General features: G+C 48.4%; 1 protein-coding gene across 1 annotated transcript in view; it reads right to left on the reverse strand.

Annotated features, from left to right (window-relative positions):
* The window catches only part of LOC110140839 (ectonucleotide pyrophosphatase/phosphodiesterase family member 7-like), a 38,214-nt gene extending 15,004 nt beyond the window's left edge, over window positions 1-23,210 (reverse strand). The window contains exons 1-2 of the mRNA XM_070461103.1: window positions 22,961-23,210; window positions 4,034-4,179 (exon numbers count right to left, since the gene is read on the reverse strand). Coding sequence (XP_070317204.1) covers window positions 4,034-4,179; window positions 22,961-23,210 — 396 coding nt within the window. The remainder of the gene's footprint in view (window positions 1-4,033; window positions 4,180-22,960) is intronic.
* Window positions 23,211-23,597: the final 387 nt, after the last annotated feature.

Here is a 23,597-nt window from a genome sequence, read left to right on the forward strand (position 1 = left end):
GTGGCTCAGACAGTAAAGAATCTGCCTGCAATGCAGGAGCCCTGGGTTCGATCCCTTGGTTGGGAAGATCCCCTGGAAAAGGAAATGGCTACCCACTCCAGTATTCTTGTCTAGAGAATTCTATGAACAGAGGAACCTGGGAGACTATAGGCCATAGGGTCGCAAAGAGTTGGACACGACTGAGCAGCAAGCACTTCGCAGAACTCTTCAGAACCAATCATTAGTGACAGAGTTTCAGTTTGGTTTTCTGTTTTGTCTTGTCTCTTCTCTTAGTGGACAGAATTAATGTCACCAAGGTGTATAGGTTTTAGGAAGGCCCCTGAAGTGTTCATCCCATTGTACTTTGGTGGAGAGTATGTTTAGTGGTTTAGGTAAAGGAGTTAGTTACATGTTCTCCAGAATGACTGACTGGAAAGAGATGGACTCCATGTATTGAGTTGGTCAAAAAATTTGGGTTTTCTGTAATATCTTATGGAAAAACCCAAACAGACTTTTTGACCAATCCAATACTTGAAATCAGAAGTTGGTTCTGAGTGATTTCATTGCTCTTCTGTGTTCTGGAGGCGTCACTGAACAGAAAGAATAGAGAGGGCCAAGAGTCTGTATTTTACCCCCTCCCATGCCCTTTTGGAGGTCAGAGTATTATTCTCAGAACCTTTATGATGCGTGATAGAGACACAATTTGCACCAGTACTGGGATGCATTATGTTTCTATTAATGCTCTTCTAAGCAAAAACTGGTGGCACCCTCTTTCTCACAGCTTTTCCAAGTTTGGAAGCTTTTATCTAGGAGATCTGGCTGACACTGAGAACCTTAGCTGCCCTCCCCACCGTCTCTCCACATCCCCTCCTGGTGGCAGCCTACCGTGGTCCTGTTACAGACTCTTGGCAGACATGGGTATCTCACCCACACCATTTCACATCTTAATACTCTCTGTGTCTCCTCCATAAGAGGAGAAACATGCCCCTAGGTTTTCATGGCTTCTCAGGTGATACAGTGGTAAAGAACCCATCTGCAATACAGGAGACCCAGGTTCGATTCCTGCGTCAGGAAGATCCCCTGGAGAATGGAAGGGCAACCCACTCCAGTATTCTTGCCTGGAGAATCCCATGGACAGAGGAACCTGGTGGACTACAGCCATGGGGTCACAAAGAGTTGGACACGACTGAGTAACTAACACTTTCACTTTCCCGGGTCTCACAGCTATAGCTGCCTGCCTTTCTCTGAGAATTAGGACTTCTGAACTTGGTGAAACACCTCAGTCATTGATCAGGTTCCATTATCCCAGAAGCTTGTTTAAAATCCCAGCCTGCTCTCTGGAACTTCCCCAGTGGTCCAGTGGTTAACACTCCCAGTGCAGGAGGACCTGGGTTCGATCTCTGGTCAGGGAGCTAGATCCAGCATGCTGCAACTAAAGATCCCGCATACTTCAACGCAGATCCTGCACACGGCAGTGAAGATCACGCATGCCGCAACTAAGAAACCAGTGCAGGCCAAAAAAATTCCCACCTTGCTTTCAGTGGGGCCTCTCCATTCATAGCCTGACCGTTAGGGAAGTCCCGATGGTGTGAGTATAGACTTGTGGACTGTGGAGATTGGATGCAAAGGTGGTTGAGAATCCCATCTCATAGGCATCATCTGCCAAGAGACGCTGATTCTCATGAATCTTGATGGACTCTGGCAGTGTTAGTGTCACTGAAGAAAGACATTTTAGTCCTATTAAAGGTTAATGCATCAGTATCCACAGAGCCTACCTGGAAGAGACTCAGAAGAGGGATGGATTTTCCCAGTGATGGATACAGGTTGGGCTGCCCTCCTGCAACCCCGCCTGGCAATGCAAATGCGCCCACCCAATGGCATTTGGCATTTGTCACTCTGTTTCGGGGAGGGGGTGCTGACCTGGGACCACCGGTTTGCTCTGATTACAGGAGATTTTGTACCAGTTCCTCAGGGAGTTGGCTGAATGGCCTTCCTGGGCAGGATGCGATTCACCAACTTGACATTTGCTTGCCAAGCAAGTGGTGTGTTGTCAGCTGCCTGGCCCTGCACCAGATCCTCATTTTGCACAGCCACTTATAATTCAGCAAAGAGGAAAAGCACTCTGATTATGAATTGAGCAGGAGGAAAAAAGTCCTGCAAATAAATGACAAGGAGACAAGAACCATGCATAAGAAAGTGCCAGGAAGGGAGAATGCCACCAGAAGCCTCATGCCGGTGAACAAATTCTGTAGCAAGAGAGGCTCTGGGTTTTGAATAGTGAATTAATCAGGGCTATACAGACATTCTTAGCATCCCAGCAGATACAAGAATCACTCTGAAGTCCATGACTAAATGCTTTGGCCACAGAAGAAATATTATGTCATGGTGAGAGTTAAGAGTTGCTGAACCCAGAGTGAGTTCCAATCCCAGCCCTGCCTCTCACTAGTTTTGTGACTTTGAGAAGTTACGGTGTCACTTGGTGCTTCGGTTTACTCATCTGTTAAAGGGGCATAGCCTTAGCACCACCTCTGCTGCTGCTAAATCACTTCAGTCGTGTCCGACTCTATGCGACCCCATAGACGGCAGCCCACCAGGCTCTGCTGTCCCTGGGATTCTCCGGGCAAGAACACTGGGATGGGTTGCCATTACCCCAGGGTTGTGATAAATTAATATATGTAAAGCTCTTAAATCAGTCCCCGGCACATAGTGACTGTTACAGATGTTATTTTTATTGGAAGGACACAGTTTATTTGCATGGTCTATTCCTCAAAATTCAAAAATGTGACAAATTGGGGAAGGAAGCTAGAGCACACAATTAGGGGGAGAAAATGAACCTGAGGTAGAGAAGCGTTGTGGCCAGCCTCCTGTGACTCTTCTAGAGCGATGTTGTCCCGTATGGGAGTCCCACCTGTGTAGTATCTAGATTTAAATTGAAACTAATGAAAATGAAACACAAGTAAACATTCAGTCCCTCAGTCTCACTCGCCAGCCACATTTCAAGGGCTCAATTACCACCTGTGGCTCGTGGCTTCCGTATTGGACCATGCGGAATAGAACATGTCCATCATCACTGAATGTTCTATTGGATAGTTTTGGCCTAAAGCTCTAGTGACCAGCTGAAGTCCTGCTAAGATGCCTCAGCTTCCATTCATACATTTCGAGCAGTGAGCGCTAAGCAACTCACATGCGTTATTACAGTTAGTCCTCCCAATGAGCCTGTGAAGCACGAACTCGGACAACCTTCATTCTAAGGGTGGGAACAAATGAAGCAGAGAGCAGAGGTCCTTGCCCGAGGTGAGGCTGTGGGAGAAGGGTGGGGCTGGCTGGATCCTGCTCTGGGAGTCAGAGTCCACAGCCTGTGTTCTGAGCTGCTGCAGTCACACCCCTTGGCCGTGTAGAGTGCACAGTGTGGGCTGGGAGCACAGAGAGGAAGGGTCAGGACTAGGGAAGCTTGGAGCCAAGGCTGGTGTCTTGGGGGAAGAGGAGGAGGATCTGTTCTGGAGTGATGACTTTGGAAGCTCACAGAGAAACACAAAGCTGGTGATAGGCATGGGGCTTGGAGTTCAACGTGCAACTGATTTCTGCCTTTTTGGAGCAATAGTGAATGGGTGCTGGGATAGTAATACTTTCAAGGGAATGTTCTCCTTAGAGCTTTTCATGAATTGAGTGGTCAGCTTCGCTCCTAAGGACTTTCATGCCTAAGCCAGAGGCAAGAGAGGAGATATTTATTAAAGAGTGGCTGGGTCCAGACCCTATGAACGCTGTAGGTACAGTCGAGATCATGCCGACTCTGCCCTCATGGGGACTTATCCATCCATAACAGCTAAAACTTGCTGAGATATGCATAAAGTACACATTGTATTTAATCCTTACACCAACTCCATTAAATGAGCACATTATCACAATGCCTGTGCCACATTTAGGGAAACAGGTGCTTAGAGAGATTAAGACCCTTGCTTAAGACCACACAGTTTCTACCCCTACCCCCACCCCCAACATGCCTAGGAATGAGAGGTGATGTCCCAGGAAGTCAGCCCAGGGTTTCTGGCGATACCTGTCTCTGGGCTGTGATCCAGAGGGGGAGAACGCCATTGTCCCACCACTCAGTCTTGTTCTGTGTGGTCTTGAAGGAGTACTTCCAGAGTGTCTCTGTGTTAAACATCATGTTGTGAATGACTCCGTGATCTTCGATCCAGCGACCTTGGGAGTGAATAAAGGAGGGAAAGTATTGGTAAGTTCTGTGAGTGCTGCTGCCAGGGGTGTCCACGTGTTCTTAAGATGGCTCTTCCCAACATCCTTCTGGTTGGCCTGCTTAATCCAAGGGCTGACCCTGTGGGCTTCAGACTTGTTTCTCTGGGGTGCAAATGTTGGCAGCCACAAAGGAAAGGTCATTATATCTCAGACCTGCCAGATTTTATCTGCTTCCTGGAACATAACCTCAGTCCTGGGGGAAGCTGGTGTTGGCTGTGGAAGCTGATGAGGGAGGCGGGAAGCAGGGCACAGGAAGGCCAAGTTCCTCGGGTTATTCTGCATCCAGAAGCTAAGAGTCTGGGATTGGGACACTTCCTGTGCGATGGTTTTCCTCATTGGCTTGTGAAGACCTGATTTTATATGAAATTTCCAGTGGGCTTGAGTCCATGCAAACATCTCAGTGTTTCTCCCAGGATTCCCACAGGCTTGGCTGAGGGAACCAAGGGAATCAGGAAGGATTTGATTTTTTTGGTTTGTTTAAAAAAAAAATTTTTTTTTTTGGCCACATGGCATGTGGGATCTTAGTTCCCTGACCAGGGAATGAACCCATGCCCCCTGCATTGGAAGCATGGAGTCTTAACCACTGAACTGCCAGGGAAATCCCAGGAAGGGTTTCTAGACTTGTCAGTAGATGGAGGCAGACTTATTTCTCTCTGTTTAAGGGAGGAAGGCAGGTACTGGGGAATGTGAGTAAGCTAGGTTGTTGTTGAAAACATAGGGACTGAACCAGATATGGGAAAAAAAACCCTGTGATGTTACTTTGTACCAGGGAAAAGGGGACTGCACATGAGGGCCAGTCTAAAAGGGGGGGTTGAAAGTTTCAAGGGGAGAGCTGAGGGTCCATGCCCCTCTCCTCCTGGGACGATGAAGCCTCTGGGTAACCCTGCTGATCATAAGACAGCGATGATTCCTCCCATGTCCACAGTAAGAAGGACAGTCTGTGACTGGGACTTGGGGTCATGGGCACAGAGAAGGAAATGCTCTCTGTTGGATCAGAGTCACTGCCAGACTGCTGGTGGGTAAAGTCCCCCTAGGGTGGCCAAGGCCAAGGCTTTCTATGGGGAAGAAGCACAACAGTTGTGGCTTTATTGTTTCTGCCTTGCAGGCCGGCCTGACAGCCAGCCAGGCGTGGGGTCACCAGAAATAAGTTGTGCTGCTGCTAGGGACTCGGGCCTGGAGGTGTCAAGATTCCAGGTCAGGGATCAGGTCAGAAAGTTGACAGGTGAAGAGCATGGACTTTGAATCCATGAGAGCTGAGTTCCCCTCCTGACTTGGCTTCTGAACTTGCTGTGTGCACGTGAACAAGCCTTGGTTTGCATGTGTGACAAGGGTAGGGTCTGTGTGAAGGAATCATGACACACATTCACCATCATGCCATATACCAACACACTTTTTCAGAGTACTTTAGGAACATTAGCTCATATGAAGCACCCAATAGCCCTGCAAGGTGCGAACTATTATATCCCTGATTAGAGCTTTCACTCTTTGCTGGGAATGGAGGCACAGAGTTTGTTCAAGGTCATGTGACAGAGCTGGGGGTGGAACCTGTGAGGTTTAATTACAACTCCCTGCTCCCCCTACCCCCAGGTAAAATTCACATAAAACACTAGTGGTAAAGAAGCCACCTGCCAATACAGGAGATGTAAGAGACATGAATTTGATCCCGGGGTGGAATTCTTCCCAGGTCGGGAAGATCCCCTGGAGGAGAACATGGCAACCCACTCCAGTGTTCTTGCCTGAAGAATCCCATGGACAGAGGAGCCTGGTAGGTTACAGTCCATGGGATTGCAAAGAATCTGACACAACTGAAATGACTTAGCGTTGGCAGCAGTGACATAAAACTAACCATTAACATTTTAAAGTGAACAATTCTGCAGCATTTAGTGCATTCATGATGTTGTGCAACCAGGACCTCTTTCTAGTTCTAGTACATTTTCATCACCCCAGAAAGGGACCCTGCCTATTAGCAGTCACTCTGCAGTGCTCCACTCCACACCTCCTGGTGGCCCCTAATCTGGTTTCTATCTCTATGGATTTATTTATTCTGGACATTTTATAGAAATGGACTCATTCAGTATGTGGTGTTTTGTGTCTCACTTCTTTCATTGAGCTTCATGTTTCCTGGCTTCATCCCTGTTGTAGCATGGACGTATACTCCATTCCTTTTAATGACTGCATAATATTTCATTGTCTGGATAGACCAGAATTTGTTTATTCATCCATCCATCAGTTGGTACACATTCGGGTTGTTTCTACTTTCTGGCTGCTGTGAATAATGCTGCTATGAACATTCATGAACAAGTCTCCATTTGGGTCCTTGCTCTCAATTCTCTTGGGTAAATACCTAGGAGTACAATTGCTAGGTCATACGGTAACTCTATGTTTAACTTTTTGAGGAACCACCAAGCTGTTTTCCACAGTGGCTGCATCATTTTACTTTCCCATTAGCAATGTTCAACACTTGCTATTTTCCTCTTTTTGATTATGTCCAGTATAGCAGGTGTGAGTAACTCACTGTGGTTCTGAATTGCATTTCCCGAATGCCTGACAATGTTGAGCTTTGCAGCCTGTGAATACTGTGAGTGAGAGTACTCTATTAGAAGCAGGTAGAGGTTGCATAGGCAAGAATCTTTGGAGCCTCACAAATAAATAACAGAAGCCTTCTGAAATCTATCAGGAGCCTTCTTGTTACAGCTTCCTGATGACTGAGCTATGTCATCGCAGCAGACGACATGGAAGCACAGACATAGACACCCAGGGAGCTCTCTTTTGCCTTTATTTTTTAAAAAAAGCCTATAATATCCTGAATCCTGTTCTCTTCACCCAGGAAAGAGCAAATCACGTGGAATTACGAATGCCTACCATTTCACCCATTCTAGTGTTTCTCCATGGTATTGACTACCATCAACATTCGAATCAATTGAGTTGCTTGTTATAAACACAGATTCCTGGGTCCCCACTTTAATCCTTGCTGAATATAGAGTTGTGGGTGGGGGCCAGGAGTCTGCATTTTGACAGCCTCTCTGGGTGGTTTGAGTGCACACTGACATGTCGGAACCACTGGTTCAGGGACTGTTAGTCCTTCACACAGGCATGTGGATTCATTCCAGCAGACTGCCCCTTGCTCCAAACTCTGGGTTGACTGTAGCCCCACACCCTCTTCCCTAAGGGACCAGGGAGCCCTCAGACCCTGGATCACTCTGGTGTCTGGGGAAATGTGGGGGTGGGGGTGCCCCTTGCTCCAAAATCTGGGTTGACTGTAGCCCCACACTCTCTTCCCTGAGGGACCAGGGAGCCCTCAGAGCCTGGATCACTCTGGTGTCTGGGGAAATGTGGGGGTGGGGGTGTTCAGAGCCACTAGGAGGACATGGGAGGAGGGACTGGAGGAAGCCAGTGCAGGAGATGCAAGTGACGTGGGTTGATCCCTGGGTCAGGAAGATTCCCCTGGAGGAGAGTGTAGCAATCCACTGCAGTATTCTTGCCTGGAAAATCCCATGGGCAGAGGAACCTGGTGGGCTAGAGTCCATAGAGTCGGAGAGTCAGACACGACTAAAGCGACTGAGCATGCACACACACACTGCAGGCACAGAAGCTTTCTCCTCCTGCACCCTACACATTCTGGCTTCCATGCCCTGGGACCCAGAAGTCAATTATAACGTAAGTTAAGTAGGCTAACCAGTCATTGCATCCATTTCTCCCTCAAAATAATGTTACCTGAGTTTCAAACAACTAACCTAAAATGAGCTTGGGGAGCATGACCCTTCCATTCTGTGGCATGGCTCATTCCAGTGATTGTACAAAAGGAATCGGCTCCGTGGTGTTTGGGTTATTCCCAACCCTGACACTTAAAGGCAACCCAACCGGTGGCCGGAGACCACTCATCACCCAGCAGAGGTTTCCATTGCCTTGTCGGTTCCTCCTTCTTGCTGTTCAGACCTCTTTATCCTTGTCAAAGGCCAATTCTGGGATGGGAGCAAAACGAGACAGAAGAGAGGGGAAGCTAGGAAACATGCCGCTGCTGGGAGCAGCCAGCACGGTTTTACTTGAATTGCATTTTCTCTGCATTATACTCTGGGGCTTCCCAGGTGTCACAGTTGTAAAGAATCCGCCTGACAATGCAGGAGATGCAAGAGACACAGGTTCGATCCCTGGATTGGGAAGATCCCCTGGAGTAGGAAATGGCAACCCACTCCAGTATTCTTGCCTGGAGACTCCCATGGGCAGAGGAGTCTGGCAGGCTACAGTCCATGGGGCCACAGAATTGGATATGATAGAGTGAATGAGCGTGCAATACATTCTCTGGAGACAATTGGGAGGACCTGGCTGGGACTACTGCGTGAAGGCAATAAACGCAGTTATCTGTGCTTAGACTTCCAGAGCCTGCTGGTTTCACATGATGCTGCACAAGCGGAGTGTGTGTGTGGGGCGGATGGCTGGGCTTTAGCCCTTGATCTCTCTCCGGACCTCAGTTTTCCTGTCTGTAGAACCAGTGGGGTTAATGGTTTCCAAGGGCCTTCCAGGCTCCATCACTCTGAGAGTCTGTCATCACTGTCATTTCAGTGTCTGGCGAGGAGGGTAATTATGCAAGTGAAACAGGAAGTAGGATGAGCTCTTCTAGTGAATGGGATTCCTGCTGCTTGCTAATTACACTTTAATTAGGGTACAATGCAGACTCCCACACTGTATCAGTTATGGCAAGGTGCTGAGCGTTTCAGGTCTGGGAGCAAACCCAGCTAGATTCAGCTCCTTCCCCTGGTTCTCTGGGACTAATGTGTATTTATTTCTCAAATATGGTTTAGGAAACCAGAGTTGAATTCTCCCCTTCTCAGATATTTTGAACCAAGTACTGTGGTAGACTGTCTCATGGTATTTATACTCTAGGGGGCGGGAGAGAGTTAAAAATAGAATGTGTTCTGGGTGCTTCTAATACTCACAGCTTTTTTTTTTTTTTTTTCCCTTGGAATTCCTCTACTAATAGGCCCTGCTAACAGATATGTCTAGGTATGCCATGTTTGTCCCAAGTCTCCCTTTGTTCAGTTGGTTGGCCAGAAACCCAATTCTCTCTTTCTTAAAATTTGAACCAAAAGACACAATAACTAATCAGCTGGTGGTAGGCTCTGCTGTCTCCCACAATGAACCAGGAGTGAAAAGAGAAAAGTGGTCACGAGTGAGGGAAGCAGAGACAAGAAAGCCCACGGGGCAGATAAGAGAGACCACAGGGCTTCCGAGAGCCAGAGGAGGAAGTTTGGTCTCTATAACTGCAGCTTCTATTCCCCAGTTGCCTCGCATTTGGTTCCCATGATCGTGAGTTTGCCTCTGAAGAGCCTTGCCTTGCGGTCCTTTTCCTTGTGCTAGTGTGAATGGATTTCTGTTACTTCCTGATGTGGTTGAGAGTAGGGCTGTGCCTCATTGATTTTGGTGTCTCCCTGGCACAAAGTGTAGACCTTTGCCCATAGTAGGCATTCAACAAATGTTTGTTCGATTTAATCGAACAAATTCCCTCCCACCCTCTGCCCCAATAGTAGACGGCCAGCACTAACTGAACAAGTAGGAAGCAGACCTTGATTTAGTCCAAACTCAATTTGGGAAAAAAATTACTGTAGAGGGATGAAAATAAGCCTATAAAGAATAGTTAAAATCATTAAATAAGCCTATAAAATAAACCTTTAGTGGAATTAAAATAAAACGCATAACTTAATATATTCAATAAGAGCATCCCCCTGCTCCCAAGAGGCTTCCCAGGTGGCGCTAGTGGTGAAGAACCCTCCTGCCATTGCAGGAGACATAAGAGACGTGGGTTCAATACCTGGGTCAGGAAAATCCCCTAGAGGAGGGCATGGCAACCCACTCCAGTATTCTTGCCTGGAGAATGCCCTGGACAGAGGAGACTGGCAGGCTACAGTTGCAAAGAGTCTGACACAACTGAAGGGATTCGTCATATATGCATGCCCCCAAACGTTTGCTCAATTCCTACCACAACTTTTCGGGTGCAATAGTAACTATCTGTCAATAGATTATATGGGCATAGATACACTTTGTCATGCATTCATTTATTTAACAACATTTTAAGGACCTACTGGGCTTCCCTGGATCACTCAGTTGGTAAAGAATCTGCCTGCAATGCAGGAGACCCTGGTTTGATTCCTGGATAGGGAAGATTCCCCTGGAGAAGGGATAGGCTACCCACTCCAGTATTCTTGGGCTTTCCTTGTGGCTCAGCTGGTAAAGAATTCGCCTGCAATGTGGGAGACCTGGGTTCAATCCCTGGGTTGGGAATATCCCTTGGAAAAGGGAAAGGCTACCCACTGCAGTATTCTGGCCTGGAGAATTCCATGGACTGTATAATCCATTGGGTTGCATAGAGTCGGACACAACTGAGCAACTTTCACTCTAAGGACCTACTGTGTATCAGTCAGTAATTCCTTTGAACCAACCTACCATATTAAGCTATAAACATATCTTCATTTTCCTCCCAATTCGTGGGGTCCAGTGTTTCGTTAAGTTCACATTCCCCAAACCAAAGAAGAAAGGTCTTCTTAACCAGCTGATGTGAAATCAATGAGGAAGAACAGCCTTTAAATGAAGTCAACCAACCACCTTAAATCAACCCAGTGCTCCAGTCTGGAGCAGACAAGCTCAGTCAGACCTACAGCCAAGACACTGGCGGATAAACAGCCCTCAGTGGGGCTCAAAACTACATTCTCCCCAAGTCTACAAACCCAGAGTGCCACATGGATGATCCACTGGACCTGTAATAAAAGTGCTGGGGATGAGAACGGGTGGCTCAGTGTACCATTCGAAATTTAAAACCTCATCAACTCCTGCTACAGTCATGAGGCTTGACCCCAGCAAGGCACCCCACAATGGCAGCCCTTTTCTGGACAGGGAAGTAAGACTCTAGCGTCTATTTTAGTAAACTGCTCTTTCTCATGTGAAACTGCAGATGAAAAGTGCTGACTGTTTCTTTTTTTGGCATTGCTTTTTAATTATGACCATCAATAAATCATTCTATCCCTGAACAGGACTTGAGAATGGCCCGAAGGCAGATGCACCATTCCTCAGGAACTAGGCCAGCAGAGAACAGCTTTCTCACTCCCCACCTCTTCTTTTAATCCTCTATCAGAAACAGAAACATTCTCTCTTCAAGAAGCTGGAAGCGGACAGCTGCACTTGCGTTTCATCTGGGAACCCTGTTAGCACCCAGTTCTACCCTTGACCTGCCTTACTGGCCACTGTCACAGAAACGGGATCTGTCCTCTGTTCTGCATTTTTTCTCAATTAATTTTCCCTTCTTACTGGTGGAGTGGCCTGAATGGTGCCCCCCACCCCTCCTCAAGGATATGTCCATATTCTTATTCTTAGAACCTATGCTGCTGCTGCTGCTGCTAAGTCGCATCAGTCGTGTCCGACTCTGTGCGACCCCATAGACGGCAGCCCACCAGGCTCCCCAGTCCCTGGGATTTTCCAGGCAAGAGCACTGGAGTTGATTGCCATTTCCTTCTCAAATGCATGAAAGTGAAAAGTGAAAGTGAAGTTGCTCAGTCATGTCCAACCCTTAGCGACCCCATGGACTGCAGCCCACCAGGTTTCTCCGTCCATGGGATTTTCCAGGCAAGAGTACTGAAGTGGGGTGCCATTGCCTTCTCCGTCAGAACCTATGAGTGTTGCCTTATTTGGGAACAGAGTTTCTGCAGATGTAATTCAGTTCAGGATTTTGAGATGAGGAGATTCAAAAAACTGAGATCATGGCATCTGGTCCCATCACTTCATGGCAAGTAGATAGGTAAAAAGTGGAAAGAGTGGCAGATTTTCTTTTCTCGGGCTCCAAAATCACTGCGGACGGTGAACTGCAGCCACAAAATTAAAAAGATGCTTGCTCCTTGAAAGGGAATCTATGGCAAACCTAGACAGCCTATTAAAAAGCACAGATATTACTTTGTCAATAAAGGTCTATATAGCCAAAGCTGTGGTTTTTCCAGTAGTCACGTATGGATGGGAGAGTTGGACTATAAAGAAGGCTGAGCACTGAAAAGTTGATGCTTTCAAGTTGTGGTGCTGGAGAAGACTCTTGAGAGTCCCTTGGACAGCAAAGAGCTCAAACTAGCCAATTCTGAAGGAATCAACCCTGAATATTCATTGAAAGGACTGATGCTGAAGCTACAATACTTTGGCCACCTGATGGGAAGAGCCAACTCATTGGAAAAGACCCTGATGCTGGGAAAGATTGAGGGCAGGAGGAGAAGGAGATGACAGAGGATGAGATGGTTGGAGGGCATCACTGATTCAATGGACTTGAGTTTGAGCAAACTCTAGGAGATAGCGAAGGACAGGGAAGACTGTATGGTACAGTCCATGGTGTTGAAAAGAGTTGGGCAGGACTTAGCGACTGAACAACAAAAGCAATCTGCATAGGCTCTAAATGCAAAAGCAAGTGTCCTTATGAGAGGCAGAAAAGGCACAGATAGAAAAGGAGGAGGCAAAAAAAAAAAAAAAAAAGAAAAGGAGGAGGCAATGTGACCACAGAGGCAGAGATTGGAATGATGTGGCCACACACCCAGGAATGCAGACAGCTATTAGAAGTGGAAGAGGCAAGGAAACCTTCTCCCTTAGAGCCTCTGGAGAGGGCCTGGCCCATTGGCACCCTGAGTTTGGACTTCTGGCCTCCAGACTTTCTGTTTCTTTAAGCCACCCAGTTTATAGTACTTTGTTGCAACAGCTGCAGGAAACCAATACACCTGGGTCCTCAGTCTCAAGTGGTCCCAGCTTCTTCTCTCACTCAAAGCCTTGGGATCTCGAGCAGTCATGGTTTTTTGTTTCACTGCTCTGGTGTTTTGGGTTAATCCTTCCTCTGGGTGACGCATGGATCTGCGGCGCTGGCAGCACCTGGGAGCTTGTTGCTGTGTAGTTGCTAAGTTGTGTCTGACTCTTTGCGAACCCAGGGGCTGTAGCCTGCCAGGCTCCTCTGTCTGTGGGATTTCCCAGGCAAGAATACTGGAGTGGGTTGCCATTTACTTCTCCAGGGAGTCTTCTTGACCCAGGGATCGAAACTGTGTCTCCTGAATTGGCAGGCGTGTTCTTTACCCCTGAGCCACCTGGGAAGCCTAGATGATTCATATACACGTTTAAATTTGAGAAGCTCTAGTAGGATAAACTGTACGGTGACAATTAGATCTCTTCTCTACCTGCAAGGATTCTAGTTTATTCATGTCAAATCTGTTTAATATGAAGTGGAAGTTTTGTAGATACAAACCAAATGCTTAGGATAGAATGGCACGCCAATGTGTTATGCATGCAGTGGCATGATGTCTGAAACTTGCTGTAAAAGATTCAAGGAAGGAAAGAAGGAGCGAGGAAAGAAAGGGCCTTGGGTGGGGACAGTGGAGGCCAGGTGAGGTGAAATGTGGACACATTTTTGCAGCTTGGTGCCAGGTACACAGAGCTTCATTGTGAAATTCTCTCTACTTTTTCTGCAAGTTGGAAATTTCCACAATGAAAAGTTAGGAAATGCCTTGTTTTCCCAGCCATTCTTTATCTTTAGTTTTTTCCCCATGAATCCATTTTCATCCTCTTGTGGAAATGGCTGGTGTTGGAGGGACACCTTTTCTATCTCAGTCTGTGGTTTTCTTTGCTTTGCTTCTTCATGTTTGTGGGTTTTGCTGGCTTTCAGGACATTTTCGTCAGAGCGTTGTTTCCGGGGGAGCAGGATGGGAGCTGATGAAGGTTTATGTCATCATCTGACTGGGTTTCCAACATCTGCTGGGCTTGTGTTGTTACCGGCAGCAGAAATTTGATTTCGTTTCTCTTTCCCTACCTCTCCTACCTCTTTCAGTCAGTCTTTTTTGTCCACTGGCTAGAGTATCATGTATATGACTTTCGGGTCTCTGATTTACATGTGATTTGCATATTACACTTCTAGTTCACAGGTTCTCAATTAGGGGGGTTGTTTTACCTCCTAAGAAACATCAGGCACAACTAGGACAGGAATGCTGCAGTGAGCAGAGGCCAGGGATGCTGCTAAACCCTCTACAATGCACAGGACAGGCCACCCCCTAAGACAGTGATCTGGCCTCAAATATCAATAGCAGGACAATGAGAAACCCTGATCAAGTCTTAAAGATCATCCAAGTGAGGACTTTCCTGGTCATCCAGTGGTTAAGATTCTGCACTACCAACGCAGAGGACCTGGGTTTGATCCCTGGGCAGAGAACTACATGTCTCAGCAAAGACTTGGCACACCAAAAAAAAAAAAAGCATCCAAGTGCTTTTGGCCACACTTTTTTGCTTTGTCTCGTGAAGGAGAGGTGGACTCAGGATTGACTGCAGTATCAGTGAGGAATATTTACTTATAGGTTGATTTTGGGATAGAATGTGATTGCTCATTTGTGCAAGCAGTGTCCTGCACACCTCCAGGGGGCTCCACCCACAGAATGGTAATGAAAACAACCCCCTCAAATTGTGCAGCACAGACTCGACAAAGCCATAAGTGGTTGCTCCAGTTTAGGGGTTGCCTTGGTGGTTCTGAAACTGAGAGAGACTTTTTATTCTGGCCACCAGAGGCCCTGAGAATGCTGTTGAGTGTCCTTTCAAGAAAAGAGGAAATGTGGAACTGTGAGGAGCTCACTTGCTTTATTTTAGACCTTCATTCCTTGTGGTTCAGACAGCAAAGAATCTGCCTGCAATGCAGGTGACCTGGGTTTGATCCTTGGGTCAGAAAGATCCCCTGGAGAAGGGAATGGCTGCCCACTCCAGTATTCTTTCCTGGAGAATTCCATGGGCAGAGTCGTCTGGCGGGTTAATGTCTATGGGGTCGCAAAGAGTCATACATGACTGAGAAACTAACACTTTCACTTTCTCACTTTCATCTCATTATAGAAAATCTTCTTTCACCCCCAGGCCATGTCCATTTGACTAGATCTAAAATGGTCAGATTACAGTATTGTGGCTTTCATCTGAAATGTGGTGGTGATAGCTTCTTATTTTCAGTCAGTTCCTTGGGAGAGGAAATATGTGCTGCCATAAGACTTCCTATCCACCCACTATTTGCTTGGCGGGATTTCCTTAGTTTCAGCAGCATAACTTAATCTTGCTGGTCCTCAATCACTTTGCAATAAAAACTGAGATTGCAGAAAATGTTCATTGTCATTACCAGTGATGGAGCAGTAAGTACAGGCTTCTGGAGAGAGAGGGGGAATTGTGTGATTTAAACTAGCGGAATGAGCTGCTCGCCCCCAGAGAATGGCTTCTCATTTCAGCAAGGTCTGAGGGAAACTATGGCAGAGTTCAGGGACACAGAGGGACAGAGCTGGGAGGTGTGGTCACTGAATTCACTGGGCACTCCTGCCCTGTGGACCGACCCATGGACGGAGTTGGGATTTCTTGGGACTCAGTCTTGGGTCATCGACTGCAATCCCACAACCCCACACCATGGGGCCCAGGCTGGGTGGTAGATCCCTGAGGTTCATGCCAGTCCTTCTGTTGCTTCTCCCTCTGATGACAGTCCCTGACTTTCCACTGGAGACCCATCAGTCCCCCATGGGTGACATGGTTTGTGTCAAGCTTGCCATTCCCCACCCTGACCTGGGTGTGAGCATGGGATTAGCATCATTCCATCCCCCTGGCCACAGAGGTTGGTTCTGAAGAAGCAAACGGGTCCAGGGAGAGTCCATCTTGGGAATATGGGTTTGGACTGTGCTCCTCAAAAAAGATATTTTGGAGTCCTAACCCCCAGAGCTTCAGAATGTGACCTTATTTGGAAACAGGATCATTGCAGAGGTGAGGTCGTTAGAGAGTAGGGTGGGCCCCTAATCCAAGTGACTGGTGTCCTAATAAGATGGGCCACGTGAAGACAGAGACATAGAAGAACCCCCTGGGCTGGACGAAGGGCTGGAGGGATGTACCTACATGTCAAGGAATGCCAAAGATCACTGGCAAACCCCGAGAAGCTTGGAGGACACAAAGGATTCCTGCCGCTTTCAGAGAAAGTATCGCTCTTGTTTGTTGTCTGGTTGTAAATTGTGTCCAACTCTTTGTGACCCTATGGGCTGCAGCATGCCTGCCCTTCACTATCACCCGGTTTGCTCAAATTCATGTTCATTGAGTTGGTGATGCTATATCTAACCACTTCATCCTCTACCGTCCCCTTCTTTTTTTGCCTTCAACCTTTCCCAGCATCAGGGTCATTCCTAGCGAGTTGGCTCTTTGCATCAGGTGGCCAAAATATTGGAACTTCAGCTCAGCATCAGTCCTTCCAAAGAATATTCAGGGTTGATTCCCTTTAGGATTGACTGGTTTGATCTCCTAGCAGACCAAGGGACTCTCCAGAGTCTTCTCCAGCACCACAGTTTGAAAGTATCAATTCTTTGGCTCTCAGCCTTCTTTATGGTCCATCTCATATATGTACATGACTACTCATGTACATGAAAACTCATATATGTACATAAAACCATAGCTTTATTGTTCTACTGACTCCTTGATTTCAAACTTCTGGCCTCTAGAGCCATGAGACAATGAATTTCTGTTGTTTTAAGCCGCATGGTTTGGTGCTGCTTTGTTATGGCAGCCCTAGGAGATTAGTAAAAGTATTTACAAATTAGCAGTCTTCCTCCTTCAGAATCATCATCACCACCTTTATCTAAGCAACAGAGAGGGTCTCCTATAGTTGTGGAGACTGTGACCTGGGGAAGTCTAGCCTCCATGGTCAGTCAGTGTGCCCTTTAGCCTTAGGGATTGGACCATGATTCTGGGGTTTTCTGGGGCCATGCTGGGGCACCATCCCCTATTACCTGTCACCTTTCCACAAGGACCGATGCTCCCCCTCTGGCTTTTTGAGCCCCACCCATGACCTAATCATGATAGGCAGGATTAAGACGGCCTCAGGATTGATGCCCCAGATATACACAATTGTTAGAATTCCCTTCCCTTGCACATGGGTGGGACCTGCACCTGGCTTCTAACCAGTGGACATGGAAAAGTTGAAGGGATTTTGCAGAGATAACTAAGGGCCCTAACCAGTTGACTCTGAGTTAATCCAGAGGTGATTATCCTCGCTGGGCCTGACCTCAGCAGGTGCACTCTTAGCAGAGACTCTGGAGGAGATCCTCGCCTGCCGGCCTTGAAGAAGCAAGCTGCCCGGGTTCTGCAGCTGCGGGGAAAGGAAGTCTTCTAACAATTGCATAACCTTGGGAGAGGACCCTGAGCCTCAGATGAGACCACCCCAGCTGGCACCTCGACTGCAGCCTCATGAGACCCTGAGCAGAGGACTAAAGTCAACCGTGCTCAGAGTCCTGACCATGGGATCTGAGAGAAAATAAATGGGTGTTGTCCTAAGCTGCTAAGTTTGTGTGGCTGTTATGCAGCCACAGAAAACCAATGCAGCATTCCATTTAAAGGAACGGTCAGGTGCTGTGGCCAAGACTGCTGGGTGTGTGTGTGTGGTCAAGGAGGTGGGGGTGATGAAAGGAGCAGGGTGGAGCCAGATGGGAAGAAGAAAACTACCCTTGGAGGACGTAATAGCCCTTTGAATGAGAGAGGGAAACAGCTTGATCAACATGCAGCCCTGCCCAGTGCCCTGGCCCTGCGGGGCTGGAGGGAGAACGTTACCCAGGTCTTAGGAGCCTCCATCCGGCCCAGAAGTCCCACTTGTAGGCAGTGCTGGGGGCAAATACTTGGAGGAAAAACATACCCTTTGTAAGGATGCAAAGATTTTCTGATGTGGAGTGATGATGAGGTGGGATATTTTAAATTAATAGTCAGCTTTATTTTTAAAATACTCTCTCCTGGGACTTTCCTAGTGGTCCAGTGGCTAAGGCTCCATGCACCCAGCTCAGGGGCCTGAGTTCAATCCCTGGTTAGGGAACTAGGGCCCACATACTGTATCCAAGAGTTCGCATGCTGCCACAAAACATCCTGCATGCCTCAGTGAGAATCAAAGATTCCATGTGCTTCAACTGAGACCCGACGCAGTCAAATAAATATAAAAAAAAAAAAAAAACAACTTCTTTCCTTTAGTCTTTCCTTCATTCAAGCAGTCAGGATTTCTGTTTCCATGTCCCGAGGAAAGGACCCCATGGGAGAAAGTGGAGAAATCAGAGACTGCTTTTGGCTTTGGGGTTTCACATACTAAGCCTCTTATGGGAGCCACAGAGGAGTTGGGGTGTAGAGAAAGGTTTGGGGGGGACACACGGGCAGTAAGAACAAATCTCTCCCGTCTGATTCCCCGAGAAAGGAAGCCCAGAGGCAGAAAGATCGCCAAGGAAGGGGCTCCTTGTCCTTGACCCTGGTGGAGTGGCAGCGAGAAGGAAGCGAAACCTCCCAAAAGATGTGTGGGGTCTGGAAGCAGAGCGGGCGGGAGCCCGAGGCTGTGTGTCAAGCCCTACAAAGATGGCCAGACCCTGGAGACCCGTTAGTGGGAAGCTGGCCGCCATCTACACCGCCCGGCTCCACAGGGATGTTCCAACAGTATTTGTCAGTTGAAAGGATGAACACAGTCCTAACAAACTCTCCAAGACTTTCTTCACCAGCATCAGGACAACTAATGAGGAATCCTAAGTCTGGGATGAGGGCCCAGATACCGCACATCTGACAGCCCCCAGGCACGAGGAGGCCCTGCTGCTCAGAGTTCTGACCTCACCAGCCAAGTCAGCTACGTCTTATGCCTGGGCCACGGCCTCTCCCTGCCGTGTGCTCCCTGCCTGGGACCGCCTGGCCCCTAACCTCTTGGCCTCTGTCTGGGAAGCTTGGAGGAGTGGTTGCTTGCCTCCTGGGGCTCCATGGAGCCCCTGTGGGAGCAGCCCCTGGTGCAGCTGAGCTGAGCAGCAGGACAGCAGCATTGTCTCCTCACCCCTCTCCTGAGTTAACTGGCCCTGAGGTGTTCATAAGAAGTCCAGTTAATTAGTCGTTGGGCCCAGAGAGCCCCTTTCATCATACTTTGTGTCAGGCCTACCCCCTGGAATCTGAAGAGGTCTTCGGGTGCTGGCAGCACCAATTTTTATCCATTATTTTCTCTATTACGGATGATGCTTTTCCACATTGGAGTCAGACAGAGGTCGGCTTGAGCCCAGCTCACGAAGACAAATGCTGGTGCTTTTGCTGGGTCCCCGGTGGCCTCTGTGTCATTAATACATCATATTCGGGGTGGCTCCCTGCTGCCTGGGAGCTCCAAGGATGTGCAACTTTCACAGGTGTTTGGGATGACCACTTAATTAGAAGGAAGAACACCAGACGGCTGTAGGCATACTAAAGGCAGGGAGTGAGGTCCAGTGTCTGGGACCATCCAGGGCTGAGTTCAAGTCCTGCTCTGCCCCTCGGCAGAATGTCTGCTGTGGGACCTCAGGAAAGCTTTGTACATTCATGGGCCTTGGATATCTCACCTGTTCTGACTTCTCATCACTGCTGTGAGACTCGAAGGATATGGCGATTGTGGTACTTGTTGAGCATTTTTGTAAGCCAGGTTGTGGTTCAGTCACTTAAGACAGGGGTTTTCAGCTGAGGGCCAATTTGTCCCCCAGGGGGTGTTGGGCAATGTCTGAGACATTCTTGGTTGTCACAACAGAAGGAAGGGACATTCCTGGCACCTAGATGGTGGAGACCAGGGATCTGCCCAACATCCCACACTGCATAGGATGGTCCCCACCACAGAGAACCATCTGGTCCAAAACGCCAATAGTGCTGAGGCTTCAAAACCTGTTTTAAGGCAGTGACCAGCTCAATAAATGGCAGGTTGGTTATAAATAAGAAGGACAGAAGAACATGCTTTTTTCTATAAAGGGGTGAGTTTATGTATATAGGCACTCTATAGACCTATAGTACTTTATAGGCAATACATATACATGGTCCAAGATCTAAAAGGTACACAGAATGTACAATCCAAAGTTTCCCTTCCACTCTGTCCCCTTCCTGGAGGAACCAGTGTTACCAGTTCCTTGTTTATTTCTTTAGAGGTTCTCTGTGCATCTATAAGCAACTATATGCACATATACACACACATATGCATACAAATATGCATGCTACACATATTCTTTGCATCTTGCTTTTGTCACTTAATCCATTTTGGAGATAACTTCCTACCAGGGACAAAAAGCTTCCTGTTTTTCTTAGTTTAAAAAAAAAAAGAAAAATATTTTTGGCTGTGCTGCACAGCCTGTGGGATCTTTAGTTCCCCGACCAGGGATTGAACCTGCGCCCCTTGTAGTGGAAGTGCAGAGTCCCAACCATTGGACCACCAGGGAAACCCCTCTCAGTTTTTCTTTTAAAGGTGACAGAGCATGCCATTCTATGCATGTCCAGTATTTCATTTAGACACTCCCCTCTGGATGGATAGGTTGTTTCTACTTTCTTTCACTGTTGCAAACTAATGTAATGAATAACTTTGTATGTGTATGATTTTCCACAAAGCAAATTAGTAATGGTAGGATAGAGCCCTACAAGTGGAATCACCAAATAAGAAAGTTTGTGTGTTTGTAATGTATGAGATGTTGCTAAATTACCCTCCATTGAAGCTGTAAGGTTTCCATTTCCTGCTGGCAGTAGTGTTGGGGGTGATTTTGTAATTTAAAAAAATTTGCTCTCACCGTATGTATCATCTCATCAGAAGCCTTCTGGGGATCAGTAAAAGGTGAGCATGCCTTACAATATTTTGTGCCCCTTGTATTCTCAGCACTCAGGGACCCAGAATCTGCCCATGGGAGATCTTTTAAGTATTATGAAGTTAATGCCGCTGGGAAGTAGAGAAAAGTGCTCTTTCGTTCCTGCTTCCTGGTGCTAATAGTTCCCAAATGACTTGCGTCTGGAAGAGTTTACATGTAGGAAAATCCCTCTCAGCAAATCTCCCTCTGAGTGGTTGCTCAGCTTTATTTTTCGAGTTTCTGATTCAAGGGTCCCTTTGAGAGTTGGGTGGAAGTCCCCGCAAAAAGTCACCAACAGTTTGCCCATCATGTCAGAGGTTCCCAGAGCTGCCCTTGGACCCCAAAAAGTGATTTTCTGGGTGTGTGTGTGTGGGGGGGTGAGTTTCACCTTACTAGCACCCCTCCCTGCCCTGCGAGAGGGGTCTGCAGATTCCCAGTTCAGAACGAGCAGAGCCAGTTCTGTGTGTCCGGGGCCACCCTGGTCCCTCGTCTGGCTTCTCCCTTCCCACTTTCTGACCAAGTGGCTGAGCAGTTACTCAGCCTTGTGGAGTTGTTTCCTCAGTGTGGGTCGGGGACAACACTTGCTTTGCAGTGTTGTCCTGGAGATACCCAAGGCAGAGCCTGTGGCGCAGAGCCTGGCAGCAGGCTCATATTTGAAACGGGAGCTGCTGTTCGTCTAGTTACAGGGGGGGGGGCCCGCATCCTGCCTGCCCCCTCCTCCGCCTCTCGTTTAGACTGGAGTCTCCTTGCTCAGTGGCAGCTGGCATTCCGGGTCCATCACGTTCCTTCTTGTTGCAGAGACCTCGTACATGCTGTTCCCTCTGCCTGGAACACCTGTCCTTCCTCTAGACTCCCGAGATCTGCTTCTTTCTGTTTCTTTATGTTTGGCTGTGCTGAGTCTTCACTGCTACGCAGGCTTCTCATTGTGGTGGCACACGGGCTCTGGGGCGCACGGGCTTCAGTGGTGGCAGCACGTGGGCTCAGGAGTTGCGGCTCCCTGCCTCTAGAGCACAGGCTCAGCAGTTGTGGGGCATGGGCTTAGCTGCTCTGCGGCCTGGGGGATCTTCCTGGATCCGGGACTGAACCCGCGTCTCCTGCATTGGCAGGCGAACTTTCCACCACTGGACCACCAGGGAAACACGTGGGATCTGTGATCTTCCTTGCAGCAGGCAGGATCTCTAATTGCGGCATACAAACTCTTAGTCGCAGCATGTGAGACCTAGGTCCCTGACGAGGGGTTGAAGCCTTTTGCTTTGGGAGCACTAAGTCTTAGCCACCGAACGACCAGAAAAGTCCCCCAGCATCTCTTTCACTGGCAGCTTAACTGCCACCTTCCTCCAAGAGCCCTTCCCTGTCTCTCTGATTTCAAGTCCATTTGCCCTTGCTGTCTTCTCCCAGAGAGGCTGTCCTCTTCCATCTGGGTGCCTCTCTGACTTGTAATGACATCTGTCAGTGTGTTTACTTCTCTGATGTCTGTCTCTCCCATTGACCCACGTGCTCCAGGTGAGCTGGAGGGACCAGCTTGGGCAAGACCCCGAGGCAGGTGGGGGCTGGTTGGAGGCACGTGCAGGGGGCCTTTGTGATCTGGAGGGAAGCTTGTGAGGGGAAGAGAGATGAGAGTGGGTCAGGGGTCAGGCCATGGGGACCTTCTGGGTCTTTGAAAGACAAAATTTAACTTCTCTTCAAAGACCACACATGTCCCTCCAGTGCACCAGCATTCAGCAGGGGAGCTACCTGATCTAACTGATTACTTTAGGCTTTAATATTTTATTGTTCTCAATAAAAGTCTTTTAATGATTTACTGTATACAGGATCACCAGCCATGATATGAAAGGCAGGGTGGAGGGTAGGGTGGGCCTGGGGCATCGGGGAGATGCCTTTGGAGGCTGCAGCCATGGTCCCCATCCTGTCTGCAGGCCATGGGTTCTACAGACAACCCTGTGCATCCCTGAGCAGGCTAAGCTAGCACTTCTTCCAAGGAGTGATCCCAAGTCGCGTGGGCTGCCTCAGTCTCCCCAGAGGTGACAGAGAAGCAGCTCTCTGTTTCAGGGAGTGGTGGACACCAGGCTTCTGCCGGCACAGTGGCCTGGCTGTGGGGCAGAGCTTACCCGAGATGGTGGTGAAGTGGGATGGGGAGGTCATGGTCACGAAGGGCGGCGTGAGGTACTTGGCCTTGACGCCCTCCTGGGCCAGGCGGTCCATGTTGGGGGTGTCCACGTCCTGGTCATAGTCCCAGCGGAACCCGTCGAAGGAGATGAGCAGCAGCTTGCGGAAGCTCTTTGTCCCGGGGACGGGGTGGCCGCCGGCCCAGCCCAGCAGGACGGGCAGCAGCAGCATGAGGGCCCGGGGGCCTGTCATGTCTCAGCGCCTCCCACGCTCTCACCACCGGGGCCACAGCCTGCTCCTGTTTTCTCCCTTTTTTATCTGCAGATGAGCAAAGTCCACGTTGATAATTCTGCCCAGCTCCATTGTGGACCAGAACACACCTGGAGCCGAATGAGATGGCACACCTCTGACATGATGGAAGAGTTCTGGGGGCGGGTGGTGGTGGTGTCTGTACAACACTGGTGCACTTCACGCCACGGCCCCGTGCACGCTAAAATGGTGAAAACAGTGCTCAGTATCGTGTGTATCTTACCGTGATGTAAAAAGGAAGACCACGTCAAATGTTTTGAACTTGTACAGATTCCACTGTTGTGAACATTTGGAGAACAAATTAGATTGGTGCTTTCCTTTACTCGATAT

The sequence above is a fragment of the Odocoileus virginianus genome, chromosome 33 (assembly GCF_023699985.2).
Source record: "Odocoileus virginianus isolate 20LAN1187 ecotype Illinois chromosome 33, Ovbor_1.2, whole genome shotgun sequence".
NCBI lineage: Eukaryota > Metazoa > Chordata > Mammalia > Artiodactyla > Cervidae > Odocoileus > Odocoileus virginianus.